The sequence below is a fragment of the Pararge aegeria genome, chromosome 15 (assembly GCF_905163445.1).
Source record: "Pararge aegeria chromosome 15, ilParAegt1.1, whole genome shotgun sequence".
Taxonomy (NCBI): Eukaryota; Metazoa; Arthropoda; class Insecta; order Lepidoptera; family Nymphalidae; genus Pararge; species Pararge aegeria.
In genome coordinates this window covers 7,633,661-7,653,025 of record NC_053194.1, presented here as the reverse complement: position 1 = coordinate 7,653,025, position 19,365 = coordinate 7,633,661, and the positions used below count along the sequence as shown (strand labels likewise).

General features: G+C 34.4%; 3 protein-coding genes across 4 annotated transcripts; 1 reads left to right on the top strand and 2 right to left on the bottom strand.

Moving 5' to 3' along the window:
• Nucleotides 1–243: 243 nt before the first annotated feature.
• Nucleotides 244–14,095, bottom strand: LOC120629723 (eukaryotic translation initiation factor 2 subunit 3-like). Of its 2 annotated transcripts, XM_039898726.1 has the most exons (9): nt 13,812–14,080; nt 13,305–13,479; nt 7,048–7,284; nt 5,452–5,669; nt 4,696–4,881; nt 2,861–3,043; nt 1,290–1,427; nt 705–853; nt 244–359 (listed from the first exon to the last, which is right to left on the bottom strand). In XM_039898726.1, exons 1-9 carry the CDS (start codon nt 13,869–13,871, stop codon nt 302–304), a joined length of 1,404 nt encoding a protein of 467 aa, XP_039754660.1. In that variant the 5' UTR covers nt 13,872–14,080; the 3' UTR covers nt 244–301. The 2 variants fall into 2 exon arrangements, with proteins under 2 accessions (XP_039754660.1, XP_039754659.1); XM_039898725.1 differs by lacking the exons at nt 244–359; nt 705–853; nt 1,290–1,427; ... (2 more) ...; nt 5,452–5,669; nt 7,048–7,284 and adding an exon at nt 8,294–11,771 and having other exon boundaries at nt 13,812–14,095.
• Nucleotides 14,096–14,190: 95 nt separating this feature from the next.
• On the top strand, nt 14,191–16,612 carry LOC120629724 (ATP synthase subunit O, mitochondrial). Its single transcript, XM_039898727.1, has 4 exons — nt 14,191–14,345; nt 14,417–14,671; nt 15,258–15,449; nt 16,357–16,612. Exons 1-4 carry the CDS (start codon nt 14,319–14,321, stop codon nt 16,510–16,512), a joined length of 630 nt encoding a protein of 209 aa, XP_039754661.1. The 5' UTR covers nt 14,191–14,318; the 3' UTR covers nt 16,513–16,612.
• An 890-nt stretch (nt 16,613–17,502) lies between these two features.
• LOC120629821 (c-Myc-binding protein) lies at nt 17,503–18,587 on the bottom strand. Its single transcript, XM_039898877.1, has 2 exons — nt 18,424–18,587; nt 17,503–18,252 (listed from the first exon to the last, which is right to left on the bottom strand). Exons 1-2 carry the CDS (start codon nt 18,436–18,438, stop codon nt 18,004–18,006), a joined length of 264 nt encoding a protein of 87 aa, XP_039754811.1. The 5' UTR covers nt 18,439–18,587; the 3' UTR covers nt 17,503–18,003.
• Nucleotides 18,588–19,365: the final 778 nt, after the last annotated feature.

The window sequence follows — 19,365 nt, the reverse complement described above, 5'->3', positions numbered from 1 at the left end:
ATTTCAATTATGTTTACATTAATCACAATAATGTAACAAAAACATTAAATTAAAATACTAATATTCCAATGAACCTAAGGAAGCACCAAATCTTTGAAGTACTCGACGCACACGGTCGCTTTCAAAGTGCGTAAATAATTTAGTCTTATTATGGTACAAAATTAAAAAAATCCCTGCCCAGCTTCTGTGTATCATTGTTTAAGTGTACTGTTATAATAAAATATCAATTTATTATTATAATAGGTTTTTATTTAAATATATAAGACAGATACAATATAAAAGGTAAATAAACAACATTTATTTAATTCTTCCCTGGTTCAATCGTTTCACCACCTTGAATCTGACCCCAACCGATCAATCTGTAACAAGGCAGGAGTAAATATTAAGACAATAATTACGTAATACTGAAAATAAAAAAGAAGTATTCAATTTTGGTTATCATTAATTGATACTATATTGTCTATTGATAACAAAGAAGAACCAAGTATGAGGTTAATGATCTACGCCTCAATTTGATGAACAAATGGCGGCACTTCTAGGGCGTGTTCCTTTAATGCCCTGCGAATTGTTGCGTTATAAGTCGAGGTTTTTCACCTCGGTAGACCATCTATAGTCGATGAGCTATAATATAACGTTACGACCCACAGCTATCGCTGGTAAAACCACGGGAAACAGATAGTGAAAAATAAAATAAAACAACGTACCGCCAATGGTTTTCTACTCTTCTGCTAAGCGCTACTTTCTCTCCAATCTCAGTGCAAACGGGGCTGGTGAGGGCAATTTTTGCCAAATCAGCTTTTGTAGCAATAACTTTACCCCCAGTACTGAGAGAGCCGATGTTCACCAGTAGTGCCTGGGAAAACAGAATAAAGATTATTATATTGAACACAAATCTAAAATATATTTTATATTTATATATAACGTATATTTATTTAAATTCAAGGGTTTTGATACACGAAAACGACCCCTCTATTACAAAAGAGCAAATCTTATATTAAGTTTTAGCCATTCGAATCGTTTTATTTTTATTTTACAAAGATTCCGGTCGTAACAAAACATATTAGCTTGGTAAGTCCAAGCTAATATGTTTTGTTATTTCTTGTTTTCACTTTTAATTTGTGCATTAAAGACTTCAACCATCTATCTTAGCTATGTAATAAATTGAAGAAAAATTTGAGCTTTAATTAAATACGAATGAGGTCCATTTTACTCTTACATTCAAGTGTTACACGACTCCTGGATCACGAGTGAGCGAGCAAAGCTTATACCTAGGATACTTCGATCCTTACCTCGTTCCTTGTCAGTTTTTGCACTTTTGCAGCTTTCTTGTCTCCTTCGGTACGGACGCCCAAAAGACGCTTGAGAAGGTAGTAGGACACCTCGAGTTTCACAAAGATGCCCGGCAAAGCTCCCACAGCGCCCAAAACCTGAAAGCAGAAATCGTATTTCGAGTTAGGATCCCTTGATAAGTGAAATCGGGGATGAAATTTGTTCGTGGATCTAATAACTATCTATCGATATCGATCTACAACTGAAAGACGTCAACTGCATGAAATAGGTCTTTGGAGGGAGTTTCAAATACCATTTTTTTGTTGCTTGTGTCCAGATTCTAAGCTATAATGGTTCGAAGACTGCCAGCCGAATAATCTGGTTTGGATAGCAGGAAATGGTAGTGATAGAACTGCTTTCCGTCATCACACGTGGTGACAACTGTTTTCTGATCTGCCGTCACCACACGGCAAACTCATTTAGAATCACAATCGGAATCAGAATAAATGTATTTGCTTGAAACATTACAGTTGCATAGATGTTATATACTCGTACTTCTGAAATTAAAACGCACTCAATTCAATTTAAACACCTCGACCTGTTGTGTGAAAATGACCTTAAAAATACCTTAAATTTAATATAACATAGGCATGATAAGCAGTTCGAAGCGTGTCTGAATTAACCACTTTGAAAACCTTATTTTTTTAATCGACAATCAACAGGTTACAATAACTCTTAGGGGGCTCTTAGTCCATAAATTAAGTGAGGTGTTTTTTAAATTGTCCGTGCCTCCCTCCCCCCCTGGTGAGATGTCGTGAGATTTTATTCAACTTCTCCCCCAACCCCAATCTCACGAGTTTTTTCAAAATGTGGGTTTCAAAGTTGAGCTATTTGGTATAAGACAAATATGGTGGTTTGACAGTCAGTAGATGTATAACGTCGAAGTATGAATGATTTCCTTTCCCTTCCGAACGAATAAGTGTTTGATCTTAATTGTATTACGATTACTCTTAAGATTAAATCTTAAGAATGTACAATCTGGACCAAAATAGTCAAATGAGATGTTTAAGAGGGGACTCTTAAACATCTCACGTATTTTATGAACGCCCCCTTATAAAACTAAACAAAAACTGGAAACATATTAATGTAATATTGTAGACCCACTTAGAGAATGCCACGACTTGCGAATAAAAAACTAGATTGTCAGTTAGAATGAGAAAAAACTGTTAAGAAGAGAGACATGAGACTATAAGCTGTAAGATCCATCAAGCTGTGTCACAAACTAGCGGATCTAGTGCCGCGGAGAAAAAAATACATTTATATTGAGGGAAATGTCATTTAAATAGTTAATGTTAAATTATATAGAGCATAAGAAAACTGACCCAATTTGGTAAAGTACAAACAGTTTCGATATATAAAGTGATAATAACCGTTTAGTCAGAAATATGGTCCAAAAATAACATGTTAAATTATATAGAATAGTGAAATAGTTTAAGATCTTTCTACCTAGTTTAGCTGCACTTTAAGGTGTGAGGCCGTAGATCTAGGAATAGATAGTATTTCTACAAAGTGTACAAAACAATATAACTACCTGTCCGACGAGCCTGTCGGCGCGGCACAGCGTCGGCTCGATCTTGGTGCCGACACCGATGAGGCCGCCTGGCACTGCGAACTGCAACTCGTTTTGCTCCGCGAACAGTGATACGATGCGGGAGAAGATCGGCCGACACGTCAGCTTGCCGTCGGCGTCCTTGCTCACGAGCCCCGGCCTCACCTGGCGGTGTTTTACTTTAAAATTTTATGTATATATTTTAGTTACTAGAGGTCCCTCGCGACTTAGTCAACCTTAACCTTGAAGATAGACATATGCTGTCCCAGGCTTTTTTTAGAACTTTTAAAGGGCAACAACTTTTTTATACGTGATTTTATCAAACCCCCGATTTTGAAACATTCTTCATTGGTAGGAGTATAGCACTCCTATTCGTTTTGGCGTGATGATATTTACTCTATAGCCTTCTTCGATAGATGGGCTATCCAACACTGAAACTTACATATTAAATCAGACTCGCACCTGAATAAATCAGCCGTTTAGTTGCAGTATAGATTAACCTAGATACCGTCTGCAGCGCCAATTGTCGGCCTGATTTGTAAATCTTAACCATCCAGGGTGCCACCCTAACGCATACAAAAAAAATCATTCAAATCGGTGCCGTTTGAAGGGAGTTTTGTGACATACACACGCACAGCAGAATTATAAATATAAGATAGCCCACCAGCAGAACTGGAGCAGCGTGGGGGATCTATTCTCTAAAACGGCCCGTGAGAGACAAGGCCAGTGCCCAGCAGTGGGATTGCATGGTGTCATGATTGTATAGTAGTTTAAATGATCTTTAAACTATATAGAAGGATCATCAACATCAACAGCCTACTACAGTCGACTGCTGGACTAAGACCTCTCCAAACTGGAAGATTTGCCCACAATCACCACGCTGGGCAGGCGGATTGGTTATCGCAGTAGATGGTAGTAGTAGCACAGAGGACGCTGCTGCCCGTGCTCCGTTACATTCCCTTAGTCGCCTCGTACGACACCCGCGGAAAGAAGAGGGGTGGTGACAACTGTATTCTGATCTGTCGTCATCACAAGGCAATTTACGTATTAACACAGTCAATTATAGATAAGTGTAACACTGTACGCACCTCATTGTACCAATCTTATATGAATTAATGAATGAATATATGTACTTGTATTGCACACCACAAAAAAGAAAAAAAGTATAACAAAACAATTTATACAATTTGGCGGCCTTATCGCTTGATAGCGATTTCTTCCACACGAAGAAAAAAAAAAGTACGGAAAATAGTTAGGTGGTGCATATATACATATACCCATAAAATAAATATTTCATTACTTAGATACATACATATAATATACAAAAAACAATATTTGTACTATTAAAATTATATATAAAATATGTATATAAAAATTATATTTACTTAAAAATAATAATAAATAATAAATAAATAGAAGAAGGGAGTAGTGAACTATCCCGGGTCATCAGTTGATTGAGACAAAAAGTGATATATCTGTTGTACACAAAAAGTTCAGAATAAAAGGCTTTATTATTATATTGCAATTTGTTATTAAATTATCATAAACAATACAACTGGTTGCCTGGTAGAGATCGCTTTTAAGCGATAAGGCCGCCTATTGTACGTTTTCTTTTTTTTTTGTTTTCTAATTCTTTGTATTTGGTGTACAATAAAGTGTATTTTGATTTGATTTAATTTGATAGACAAGAAAATATGTGGAAAACGACATATTTATCTGTATAAAAGATCTCTACCAGTGACCCTAGGCAGAGAGATATGGAGAGTAAAAATGTATTATTAGGAAAATAGTATCGTAGCACACAGCAATAACCTCACCTCGATCTCCATGCCGACGGTGAGTACGCCCTGCAGGATGGATCCACCGGCGACGCCGCCGCGCAGGTCATCGACCTCGCACCCCGGCTTGTTCACGTCGAACGAACGGATCACGATCATCCGCGGCGGAGACGTGAAGTCTCGCATTGGCACGGGAATCTTCTTTGTAATATACTCGCACAGAACCTGCACGACAATATATAAATGCTTAAAATCCTCATCCTCGCTAATATTATACACGCGAAAGTGTTTTTGTTTTGTTGTCCTTCCTTTATGTTCTAACTAAACAACTAATCGAATAAATATGGTTAACGGACAAGCACAACCATACCAACCAATAGTTCCACGCTTTATAAATAATCTTGATGATAGGTTTACAAATGAAACCAGTGACCAGAGTAAAATGAAATCATATTTACTTTTTTGTGTTGCTAATTTTTATTTTTAATGGTTTCAATATTGGATAGAAGTAGGAGTTACTTTGCGTAAATCCAAAACATATTATGAAAATTAAGCTTAAGTTGGATATTATTTCCACTTGTGCGCCAATGCTCTGACAGTTGATAAAGCTGTGGGATAAGTTATATTTTTATACTTTCCCGGGGAGATAATTGTCTCCTGCCCATGCTAGCCGTGCCGTAGGGCTAATTAAATCTACTATTTTCTCGTTCTATAAATAAGGGACAGGACAAGTAAATCCTAGACACAATTATCTTGAGTCATTTAACAGAGACATCATTAAAACTATAAACCAACCTCAATATTATATTTAAGCTGAGCTGAAATAGGTACAATAGGTGCACCCTCCGCCACTGTTCCTTTTACGAACATGGTGATTTGCTCGTGTTGCTCTTTGGCTTGGCCCTCCTTCACCAAGTCTATTTTGTTCTGCAGGATGAGTATGTGTTTCAGTTTCATAATCTCTATGGCAGCCAAATGTTCACTCGTCTGGGGCTGTGGGCACGACTCGTTGCCTGGGGAATGTACACATGTTTTGATTGCGATGACTATGGTGTAGACTGTGTGGTCATACGATCTCTCCAGAGTTTGGGACTCGTTAGACCGTTCAATAGTTGGTTAATACATTGCATTCGATAACTGTGCGGGACGATAGGCGTGAGCGGGAAAGAGACAGGACGTCGCCCACTGAGTTCGTCAAAGTCAATATTTCGTGTGTTTTAATTTTAATCTAACCTGTTAATAGTTTTATTTTATAGTTACAATATAATTTAATATGTAATAGCACTTAGAAATTAGCATATTTAACAATAATTGCCTAAAATGTAACCCTATGTGATTGGATCGAAATAACGCCCTCTGATTGGCCGAGAAACATAACCAATCAGAGGGCCTGTACATTTGTGGCAAAATTCATATAAATACCGCACCCGTTTGTACGCCGGGTCGGTTCCCAACGGCAAGCGGTAGCTGTTACACAAGAAAGAAGAACAATAAAGAAACAGGAAGAATTCTCTAGAGTTTTCCTTTTGCGACTACTATCCAACTAACCCAGCGACAGTTTTAATGTACAGAAGCGTACAGTAACTCAACTGCCTTATTGCAAAAAATAAAAGCAAAAACTAATGCCGTGTTTTATCAAACCTCAACTGACACAACTTTTCAAATATCAGAACGTGACAAAACTCTGAATGACTACTTCAACGCTACAACACTTCTATATTAATTAATTTGAAAGCTTTTCTGCCTTGTAATTGGCTTTTATATACCGAATGCAAATAAGTGACTACTCAGAGAGTAATTAGCGAGAACGAGTGTGAAGGTCCTATGACCAAATTACATATAGTTAAAGAAAGTTCTATGCATAGTTTTAGAGTGCCAGTAGTTGCTTAAAAGCAAATAGTTGCCGTGCTAATGAAAAAGACGAGTTCTATACTTTTTGCTATAACTCAGTTTCAGATTTGTAGTGCAGCTGCAAAAGGAGCTTACTATATATCCTACTCGTTTTTTTTCAAACCGGAAGCGATAAGCCCTAAAAAACGAGTACGTCAAAAGTAGCATTTTCTTCGCCGTTTTCATTACCAGGGCCGAAATAATGGATATCAAAAATAATAATATAAAGATAGACTTTGTGGAAACACCAGTTTGTACCTACCAAATTAGATTCGTTCAGTTACGACAACGGATTCGGCATCCGCAGTACTGTTTCTGTTATACACAAACCACAAATCTTTAAACCAAATTGACAAGTCTAAAAGCAGTGTTGATCTTTTCACACTGTATCCCTGGAAAAGGACAGCAATATATTTAGACATATAAATTTAGTTTAGAGATTCATGTAAAGCAGAATTGGCACAAATGTTTCTAGTAGGATTGTTTGCTTGTTTTTCTCACCAGCAATAAGAAGTAAAGCAGCGTCCATGACGGCGGCTCCGTTAAGCATGGTTGCCATGAGGATGTCGTGACCGGGGCAGTCCACGAAGCTGACGTGACGTACGAGCTGGAAGCGCCCAGTGCAAGCGGTGCGCAGGCACGGGAAGTTGTCGTCCTTTGAGGAGCCGCCCGAAATAAAACTTGTGGGTCGAGCGCATTTTGGGTTGTCGCATTTGTAGATTTTAGCGTTCGCGTAACCTTAACAAAATACATATTGGAAAGTTTTAGCTTGTTATAGATATCAAGGTCGGTGTCCCATAATTGACGGAATGGACACTGCTTATTATGAAAACTAAGCTTAATTTTCTATACTCCGCGAAAAGCAGGATAATCACTATGGTATAATTTATAATTTCTTCAATCCTTATACTTCACACCAAACAGATCTTTGGCAATGTACCCTCTACACACGTTTTCATAATATATCATGGAACTCTGCAAAGTAACGCCTGCTTCTATCCAATATTTAAGGACACTGCTTAAATAGAATTATTATATAATATCATAAACCGTGAACTTTTTTTTGGCTTTTTGACAAACTCCGCACCAAAAATGTTTGATGCCTATTTCTCTGATTAGTCGCACGTCGCTCTAAGACTGATCCTACGTATAAATATACCATATAAGCATTAATTTGAGAAGTTAGTAAGATACTTGATAGTGTAGTTTATCTTAGCTTAAGTAGATTGGTTCAACCTTAAAACCGCAGTAGACGAAACTGTTTGGATATTCTTCACATTTCACGAAGAACGTACGTACGTACAGTCAATTTTTTCTTACTGCCCTATTATGTAAACATCTTTTTATTAAGCTTCCCTGTCAAGTATGTTTTACTAACGTTAGTAAGACTTATCTGTGAAACCGAAACGCTAATAATTTTTGAGTAAAGCACTGCCATCGTTTTTACTGTAAGCCATCAAATACAGCTCCAACATCACATGCAAAAAAGTACGTGTCGCGTAGCGTAGGTACTATGCGCGTGTCGTGTTATAATTGACACTTAGAATGTTTTAAATTAGTTTGAATGGAAAAATAAATATGCTTCTTTTGACTGAATATTTTTACAGGACCCTTGCACCCTTCAAACAGTATTCCGTAATTCGGTTATGTGCTGTACATGCAAATGAGACACATATCTTTATCTCATCTTCAGTGCTTACTTAATGATGAGAGATGCGGAGTTTTACCCAAATATATAAACATAAAGTCATTTTCATAGAAATTTTATTGATTATTCAATTTAAATTATAATGTACATAATAACCTGCTACATTTTAAAGCACATTAGATCATTTTTTTAACTCTTATGTGAGAAACCTAGAAAATTTAGCTAGAATGATGATGATGGGAGAAACACTCTAAATGCCTGTAAAAGTTTTTTCAAAATCGGTCAAGCCGCCCCAGACAATCAGACAGATAAAAATTTAAAAGTTTTCTAATATCTTTCAGAAATATAAGCTTTTTAATTGATAAGAGATAATTGCTTCGAAATACATATATAATTACTTAAATTTAATTTGTAACAAATATTTACAATAGGTGCTTGAAACAGTAAAATCTAATTGCGATTTTGGTTGATGTCAAATTATATATATATTCCGTAAGTATGTATTGTATAAATTGTTAGTCTGAACGCAACTTAAAAAAAATTAATATAAGGGGTGAGATTTTAAAGACATCTCTTCATTCATAATTAACAACTTATGTATACTATAGTAACAATCTAATAATGTAAATATTATAATAAAACTATTCCTTTAATGTCATTAAAAAGAGAAATAGAAAAATACTATTTTAATACCTATATCTTAAAACTAATTAATTTTAGGTCAATATATCAGTATTTAAATACTTCAGCTCTCAACATTTCCTATAAAATCCTTAATATGTATCATACATAACAAACAAATGTCAGCATATGTGTATATAATGTTAAGGCACCATAATACAATGTTAAGGCACAGACTAATAATATTTACTTGTAGAGCTTCTTCCTAAAAAGGATCATAAATTGCAAGAGGGTTTTGTAACAATCTTAAATAATTTATTAATTTAACAGGCAAGCTAATATTTTCATTTAATTGTATTAGGTTTAGTGTGTATATCTGTTTATTAACCACTTAATAATAGTTTTGTATGCAACTAAAAATACTAAACTCGATTTAACCAACTTCTCAATTGTTTGAATGTAACCTGAGCTATATGGCATTCAAATAATTGAGAACGCGACTTTTATAAACAGATGCGAGCGATACACCCATAATTTTGCTAACAATACCTGTATATAAATAATACATCTGTAATTTTTAAGACAGATAAAATCAGATAATTTGACAATATCAACCGTGCAATGTTGCACTCGTTATTTGTCAACAACTTTTGAAATCAAGAGTTTATTGAAGTATTAAGAAAATTTAAAAAAAGAGTTGTAGATGTTTTCTAAGAATGACCTTGGATTGTAAGCTTCAGTGGGGTACCATATCTATTTTTCTTTGTTGAAAGTTTAAAATTATTTCAAAGCAATACTTTACCTCTTGAATGCGTTTTGGATTTAGTTTTGCTTTTCTATCAAAATTTTCATAAAAGAATTCAAAGCATTCAATTTATCTGTTCATTTATAAAATATTCTGGCATTATTTGACTCAATTTGAATATTATGAAGAAAATAAGTACTAAGAATATAAGATAGGAGTATTTCTTAACGGGAATTGCAAATTGCCACTCAACATTGTGTTTGAGAAATTCAGAAGCCTGCTTTTCATTTTTAGTTACAAACTTAATAAACCCTACTGAGAAATTACACTACTGATTCAACAAGTTTCACAACACAACATCAAGGTTTTTGGCGTTGTGTGATAGTACTTTATGAAACAACAAAATTCATTATATCCATAAACTTGCAATTCGAATGAAAAAAGAACATTCATAATAAGAATTTAGTACAATATGCAACATCAAAGAATATATAGACATTACCACAAAGAACTTAAACATTTTTACAAAACAATATTTTTTAACATTATGAAACAACCAATTATGGTATATTGTTAACTGCCATGGGAGCTATTTAAGAACATGCAACATAATAACATGTGTTTTAAACAATGTTTAACTTCCGTAGGATCGTTATAAAATTAAACATTAAAATAAATATTTTCTGCACTTAATAGATCCACACTTGCATTCAGTACGGTTTCTAAGCAATGCTATATTCTGTTGTTGTATTTCGAATCGAGACTTAATGGGAGATACAGATGGTGTGGCAGTATTTGCTTCTGAAGCACTCGGAATACAGGCATCTTCCTCCTCAATTGTCTCCTTGGGTAAAATAGGATTGTTGGTTAGCTCATCATCACTGTCATTACACTTTTGTAAATAATCAAAACATATTTCTTCACCAGCTTCAATATCCTTTGTTGCGAATAAAGCTAGCATTGGTAGGTTTGGGTCGAGACAATCTGCCCATACTGCCCACACACCTAAGTTCGGATCACATGAATGATTTATAAAATGTGATACATTTCCCAAATTACATGCATCTACCACGTAAGGATTCTCACAAGAGTTAAAATCTAGGTCGAATAAATAGGTCAACCCATTTGCATCATACTCTCTTCCTCGTTTTTCTGCTTCCTCAAATGTTATTACTTCACCCACATATTGGCATAAAAATTGACCCTGTTTGATCTTCTGTTCAGTCCTGACACCCCATCCACAACCATTAGGTGTTCTAAATATGGTGAGTTTAACATATCTGCCTTTTTGAACTACACGATTGTTGCATTCTGAGGAACATTTGCATGCCTTGTTACATTCATATATTGGTGTTCCTGATGCTACCCGGAGTCTTTTATGGACAGTGTAGCCAAATAAACCTGCTTGCATACCACAACATGACTTTGATCTACAATTGCAGGCTACACATTCACAGCCTATGGGCGGTTCATTTGGAATAGTCACACCAGCACCAGGTATTGACTCATTTATGTATGTAAAGTTTTCTGGTGGCCCAGTAAGATCAACATCATTTTCCACACAAAGCTTTTTAGATTTATCAACTTGATTTAAATAGTCTTCCCAATCTCTGAGTGCCATCAATTGACGACATCGCCTTCTTGTTGAAACATACAGTTGTAAGAGATTCCTTGCATCTTGAACAAGATCAGATACGTGAAGCTCCTCTTCTTCTGTTAAATTTATCATAGATAGCAACTTAAGGAATAGGTTTGATTTTAGTTTTGTTAGATCTGATTCTTCAATCTCATCAATTCTATTGATGAGATTCTGTTCACCAAGCAAATTATCAAAAGAGATTTCTTCCTTCAGTTTTTCCATTTGATCATAATGTTTCAACTCTTTATTTCTCACAAATTCATTTAGTACATCAGGACAGTTATCAAGATTTTCAATTGGTTCCCACGTGTTTTCACTATCATTCCAGCCTTTCCATTTAATATAAAACATTTCTTTGCCAAACTTAAACTTGAAATCTATAATTTTTTCTATAATGAACTCTTCTGGTTCTTGTTTTTTTTGTTTTTTATTTGGTGGTTTTCCAAGAGTTTTCTCCAAGTCAGGAAGTAAATTTCTCTTTTTAGCTTTTTTAATTTTTTCAAAAAAATTACTTTCGTCTCTTTCATCTGCTCTTTGATGGTATATTCTTAGGACTGAGTCGTTCAGGCGCTCTGCAACATACCATGTGTTTTAAATTAAAAGTCAGTTCAATTTTATCTACTTAATATTTAAATAAATATATAATCAATCAAGTGATTGAAATGATATTCCATTTTAATCCACATGGTATATTGCAAAGTAGCTAATCCGGTGATTTCAAAATTAAAAATAAGGGTCCAGAATCCATGAACATAGTAATAATAGACCAAAAAAGTATGCAAGGGATATTCCAGTGGTCATTGAAAAGCTATGTAAGAAAAAGAAAAAAAAAATACAGAATGACCAAATCCAGTCTGCATTGAGCCCATTTGCATCTAAAAGACGCTTTATAGAAGCAAATAGGCCACTTACATTTCTCTATTCACACATTAAATGTTTTTCATTTATTTAAGGAAAAGGTTAGGTAAAATTAAGTTATGTATTTATCAAAGCCATCTCACAAAACCAGATTTTTTTATATTAAAGGGGCCTTTTTTGGATCTACTTCAAGGCTGGAAGTTTTTACTTTGACTTGAATCAGTCTCCAAAGTCAAACCCTATCTTTTTAAAACTAATTTTTGGTCATGCAGAAAACTTTGTAAATTCATTAGTATGTCCAAGGTAAAATCACAATAATTAGAAAAAGTGGTAGAGAAAAGTATATGCACTATCTTAATATTTTGACAATTTTCATTAAAATGAGTAAAGTTGATGAACAATTTTTGAGTCACACAACTACCAACACAATCATTATTCTGGCATAAATAAATATTTTGTTATTGACTGTATAGACACAAATTAAAAAGTGATGATTATTTATGTATCATTTTACAACAGAATCGTTCTTGGATGTTATTGTATAATTACAAAAATTTAAAAACCAATAATTGTTAGTTAATATTCCTACAAGTTGGTGTGGTTCAGGTATACTAAACATTGCAAATGTAAACCGATTAACTGATTGATTAAACCTATCCAAATACTTTTTTTTGTGAACTTTACATGCCCTTGAGGATTTTTACCTCTCAAGCATGTTTTGCTTCATGGTTAATGTGTTATATATAATTACTTAAAGCAACTGTATAAATAAATTTTAGCTTTATGTATATTATGTTCTCTGAGAATGATGGGATATAAAAGTGTGATTTTATTTCAATAAACAAATCTGAAATATTATCAAATGAAGAAGTAAGTAACTAATATATATTTGTATTTTCAGTATCTGATATAGTTCTATTGTTATTAAATATTATTCTCTTTTTAGCTTGGTTTTGAGATAGCAATATGGAGAACTTGCAAACATCTCATTGGCTGACACAATAGGATAAAATATGTCACTGGAAGTAGAATGTCATAATAACTGCCAATAAACAACAACTGCAATAAGCACAACAACATAATCTCATCTATTTTAGAAAAGATTCTGCAATAACGATAGCTAGTCTATTTATTTATTTTAGCACACTTTTACATATATATATTTTTAAAAGAAAGCTACTTTTCTCTAAAAAGTAATGATAAAGTTATTATCATTACAAAACAAGTTAAAGTGGAGTTGTACTTACCCAATTTAATAGTAATATTCCTCTCCAATTCATTCTTGAATCTAACAGTCTGCACTCCAGAAATTGCTTTTACTACTGTAGATTTTCCATGAGCTACATGGCCTATGGTACCAATGTTAATAGTAGCCTGTCTGGATATAACTTCAGGTGACAAAGCTGATAATTTTGTGACATCCTAAAATTATTTTAATTACATTATAATTTAAAACCCTTCTTGTTCTGCATGGACACCTGTGCTTTGTAGTGGACCAGTAATGGGTTAAATGATGATGATGATTAATTATTTGTACTTTTAGTAAATATTCCAAAATTTGAAACGAGAGAATGAGATTCAGATTCATTTCTTCAATAGCAAAATTGCAACATAATATTTTCAACACATTTATAGGTTATGAAATTTACTCATATTATTAAAAGTGCCACTAATAAGTGAAGTAAACCACGAAAATACGTGGAATATAAGCATACATGTGCCGCTCTTTAAAGTATTAAAAGTTTTAAACTTACTAGTTTTGATAAATCTTGCTGATGCAAGTTTGATTGAGCTCGGCCCTCATTAGAAGTCATGGTTTCTGTTTTAACTTCTATTAGTTTGTAATGCCACTACATACAAAGTATGATGAATTAGTTCAGTGTGGACGTCTACGACTGTTTTAAAACAACTATTTGTTAGAGTTATGCTCTAATGCGTGGCCATAACTTTCAAAGATCCAGTTTTCTAGGTATTTTCTAGCGCGAACTACCTGCCAAGACAGCACACAAGTGACAGATGAATGACATTTTACAGCAAAGCGTATGAAAATCTGAGATAAAAAAAATTAATTCATTTTTTGCTTGCTCTGTGAAGAAAAATTGTCTATGGATCTTGTGCGTTTTCTGTGCATTTGTCAGCTGTCATTTCGACAGTGACATACCACGGGTTTTCAAGTCAAAAAGTAAAGAAAAGTAAAACTACTGTTTCGTTACCCTTCCGACCCCTTTTCTTCACTATTTGCTGTATATAAACTCGTTACAATGTCAATGATGAAGACTAATATGCTGGTAAACTGAATTTTGTTTTAAATAAATAACTTATTGTTTCAGTAAATTTTGACATTACGTAATCGTTCCAGGTGCGCTCTCTTAGCACATCGTCGACTGCGGCTCAGCTTGTCAAACCTCCTGTACAAGTTTTTGGTTTGGAGGGTAGATATGCATCCGCTCTATATTCGGCAGGTACAAAAAGCAAAAGCTTGGATGCAGTTGAGAAAGAGCTCACACAATTCCAGAAGTCCATTCAAACTGATGCAAAACTGAAGGAGTTCCTCATTAACCCCACTCTTAAGAGAAATTTAAAAGTAGATGCTTTAAAACATCTTGCTTCTAAAGTAAGTAGTTGTTTTTATTCAGAACATCTGTTATTTAGCCTATTTTATGGCACTATTAACAAATTTTATTTATATTTGGATACAATGCACTGGATTGATCCAAAATTATATTTTATTCGTGTGTGATTTTTGTACCACAAGGATTTAAACATTTATATTGTTTTGACATAAATCATCATAAACCATTGCACAACCAAAGATGTCTTTTGTAGGATGTCATTTCCACATGCACAACTCTTGTGCTGCTTGTATCCAGCTGTTTCCTGTCACTTTTTTTATAATTTCTTTCTGTCACTCGTTTTATGCTGACATTCCAGTTCTAGCATCTTGGGGGTGTAATGTCTATTGGATCTCCAAGCAACGTGCTTGTCCATTGCCAACTCTGTTTGTTCTATGTATCTCCTCATTTCTGATTTGATTATATAGCGATACTTGCATAGCTGTCTCCATTGATCCTGTGTAACTCCTTATATGTATAAATACAACATATAATATCTACTGCTTCTTAGAATTGTATATGGTTATTTTAGATTACAGCACTTGTCTATTTGATAACCACTTCTAATTTTGTTTATACATTTTACAGACAAGCCTTTCAGCTACTACAGGCAATCTATTGGGACTAATGGCTGAAAACGGGCGCTTAGGCAAATTAGAGGCAGTTATCAATGCATTCAAAATCATGATGGCAGCTCACCGTGGAGAGGTGACTTGTGAGGTCATCACTGCCAAACCCTTGGACCAGGCTCAAAAACAAAATCTGGAAGCTGCATTGAAGGTATACTTTATGAGTATTAAGAAGGGCAGTTTATTAAAGCAACAGCACCATTATTAATAATAAATCTCTCAACTAAATTGATGGGTCTAAATCTAAGGCTATGCTTTTCTTCTACAGTCCATTCACTATAACTTATCCTCTATCTATATAAAATAGAGGACCACATAGTGAATGCACTGTTGATATTCATTGACTATGTGTAAACTTTTGTCAGAGCTGCTATCTATATTTATCAATGTACTTATTAAATGGTGTTTAGATGTTTTTTAAGCTGTTTTTATTGTATTTTATGTAAAACAGTCAATAAATTTTATTATTTTTTACAATTAATCATCAATGCAGCCTATTAATATTGTATGTGAGGGTTTAAGAGCATCAATCCACCGTGCTGCGTTCAAGCCAGGATGATAGTCTTTACTAATTATTGCATTTTAGTGGTAATAATTGATTACAAAGGCACTCAGATAAACAATGCCTATTTCCTTACTATGGTATGGTACTGTGACACAACCCCATCAGTACATAAAGTTAAAAAGATGTTTTTTTAAACTAACACAGTACCTTTTTTCTATAGTTATAATTGACAAACCAAGCCTATGGCCCACCTGATGAGAAGTGGAAAATCATCACCTATAAACCAAACAACACTTTGCAGGGCATGCAAGTGACACATTCTTCAAAATGCCAACCTGTGTCTATTACCCTAAGGCATAGGTGCTAAGCCTCATGTGCCTGTAGTTATACTGGCAACCACACCCTTCAGACCGGAACACAGCATTGCAACAATGCTGCTTAGCGGCAGAAATAAGCATGGTGAACAGTACTTCACCAGACAAGCTCAATTAAAAAAAAAACCTAAATACAGTAAAATGTTTTTTTGTAAAGTCACTTATATTTTTTTTTCCAGAAATTCCTAAAAGGCAATGAGACCCTACAACTTACTGCCACAGTGGATCCATCTTTGATTGGAGGCATGGTTGTTTCAATTGGTGACAAATATGTAGATATGAGTGTTGCCAGCAAAGTAAAGAAGTATACAGAACTCATCAGTGCTGCTGTTTGAACAAACAAATAATCCAGTTTATTGATCATGTAGCAAATAATTATTTATCTGTATGTAGTCATGTTCAATGATTTTAAGTAAAGATCCTCTACAACATGGCCACTAATATTTTATTTTTACCTTCACTTCTAATCAATCTTGAGTTCAGGCATTATAATAATAATAATTGTTCAGAGCTGAGAAGATATTGTCATTATCATCATCATATTAATTGATTGATATCTATTGCTACACCTAAGTCTTTTTACTATGATTCTGGACGTAGGATTACCTAACTCCATGGTCCTGTACTACTTGCATACAACAATGTCCATCTAGCTGCCAAAAGTATACTTTCCAATATGAGTTGGCACTGTGGACTGATGTGAGTGCAAACCCAGGTTAACTTCACTCAGCTCATTCAGTTACCTCAGTAACTTTCAGATATGCAGATACATTAAACTTCTCTTTGCTGCCTGCAAATAGCCTGCTTATGAGGCCCATAATTATATTAACCAAAACCAATACTAACATGGTTGTGTTAGGCCTGAGTCATCACTTATAACAAACACTTTTCAAAGACCTCAGTCCAGATGTATCTGAGGTGAGCTTACTTTTGAAATAATTATCTTATAATTAATAATTAATAATTTGAATGAATGAAAAAAATTTGCTGTCCTCTTATAAGTACCTACGAGATTTGGAGCTTAGCCTATTCACAGTTCACTTTGCTCCAATATAATATGTTACTATACTGTTTCATGTTATAAGGTTTATTAATCCCAAATTCCATTTGACTCTGAGTCTGCTGACCAAGCTGCAGACTTAATTGTGTTCCAAGATTAGTTTGCAGCGTGCTTGATCATATGCATGGGGATAATTTCTGTCTCAACCTGAGAATTGAACCCTTTGGTTTACAATAAAACATCCACTGGACCTATGAGGTAGTTTAAGCAGTAGTATAGGTGCCTATATTCTTTTTAACAATAGGTAAAATTAGTAAATGCAAAATTTGTTGTTATTATATTTTTTATTAGTAGAAGTTAAAGCAATTTTGTTACAGAGTTAAGAGTATTTCAGGTCACTTCCTTATTGTGTTAAAGATTATGCAATTACCTCATTATTTTAATAGTTATAAGAAAACAGGATGTAACCTGATAATTTTGTATCTATAATGTTCTAGGAAGATAAATGCAACACCAATATTCTAAAAATTCTGTAACTCAACCTTAAAACTATTCAATTGAAATAAGCGAACCCAAAATATTTGTGCATTTGGCACAACTTAGTATAAAAAATATTGTTCTAGAGCCTGGAATATATAATGAGTAGAAACTTAATCAAATTAGAATACAGAAACATAAACTTTCGTGCTTCCAGCACATAAACTTAAACATCTTATTCTTTAACAAATAAAATATATACATATATCTCATATATTTCTTTAGAATCAACAAGAGTTATTGAGATCATTTCACATTGAGATCAACAAATAGTAAAACTAATTATGAATCAGCCTTCTGTTGGCGCTGACTCTCCTTTAAGCATAGCGTTTTCGGCTTCCAACTCAGCTATGCGGGCCTTTGCTGCCTCCAATTCATCTTCACCTCCGTCTGTACCAAGGTGTTTACGCACATATTCAAGGGCATCTTCTGGTTTATCTGGCTCTTCATAAAGGCTCACAAGAACCTTTGTAAGTGCGTCCATTACTCCTGCACGTTCTAAATAACGTCTAAATTCTTCTCTTTTTGAGTCAATTGGCTGTAATCATACAAAACATATAAAATAATGTTCATTCAATTATAATCGTCTTTGTATTGTTGCAAATGTAACTGATTTTTTATTATTTCTATTCATGGAACGGTCTAAAACAAAACACTTTATTCACATATTTTTAATAGTTTAATTCTGATCAGAATTACTTATAGTTACCTTATACGAAGACATGTTTATCGTTTTATAAATAATAAATGCAAGAATAAGCTTCTATTTTATTGAAAATAATCAATTCCGCACACCAACAGTCCACCTTACTGCAAAAAATTAAATCGACATGACACTGTGACAGTCGACAATCGAACTATCCAAATTCCAATAAGTATACTATTATAGTCTTTGGCTCCTTGGTTTAGTCGCTAGTAGTCGACACTCGACAGCATAGAGCCGGGAGCATCAAATTATGTATCTATGCTTTGGCGATGAGAGTTTAACTCCTCAATGGTTATGCTGTTTTTGAAGCATTTATGGCAGAGCTTAGTACAAACCGTGTTTCTAATAAGGTGACGAAGACTGTCTAGGTACTCTAAACAGTAAACATCCAAAACATTATGTTTAAGACATAGCTCGACGGACCAATGGATGTTTGGTCCACTAACAATCATTTCGATCAAGTTAAGACGAACGGACAAAATTAAATTACTAGGATTAATTGGCCAAAACTCTTATGAGACCGCCTGATTGTTCGGTCAATCAGGCAATCTCTCTTGCTCTTTAGCTTACGGTCTTGCATATTTACCTACTTATTAAAAAAATGGTTGTCTGTAAAGTTGGCTTGCTCACGATAGTTGAACGTGACAACGTCGTAAGAAAATACTGATGGAATGGTTGCATTTTTCAAAAGAAACTTTTAATTTTATTTGTTTGATAGATATTATCGTTGCTATAAACAATTGACACCACATTCACTTTTCACTGCACTTCATCCTTGCCGAAAACATGTAAATGTATTATTGTATAGAAGCTGTCCACGCGGACGCATCGCTCACTCAAGTAGGAGAGAGACAGATGTCGAACGCGGAGGCCGACTGTGCCTCTTTGTCGCTCGTTCCGCGCTCTTGCTTGCACTTCAAGCCTTGAATGGAACGCCTCAGAGCG

Bases quoted from the DNA above. Each gene is read 5' to 3' on its own strand.
- LOC120629724 (XM_039898727.1), top strand. From the start codon at position 14,319: ATGTCAATGATGAAGACTAATATGCTG. The intron at 14,346-14,416 runs GTAAACTGAATT...TAATCGTTCCAG, and splicing joins TGATGAAGACTAATATGCTG to GTGCGCTCTCTTAGCACATC. The intron at 14,672-15,257 runs GTAAGTAGTTGT...TACATTTTACAG, and splicing joins TAAAACATCTTGCTTCTAAA to ACAAGCCTTTCAGCTACTAC.
- LOC120629723 (XM_039898725.1), bottom strand. From the start codon at position 13,871: ATGACTTCTAATGAGGGCCGAGCTCAATCAAACTTGCATCAGCAAGAT. The intron at 13,480-13,811 runs GTAAGTTTAAAA...AAATAATTTTAG, and splicing joins AGCAAGATTTATCAAAACTA to GATGTCACAAAATTATCAGC. The intron at 11,772-13,304 runs GTAAGTACAACT...GGTATGTTGCAG, and splicing joins GAATATTACTATTAAATTGG to AGCGCCTGAACGACTCAGTC.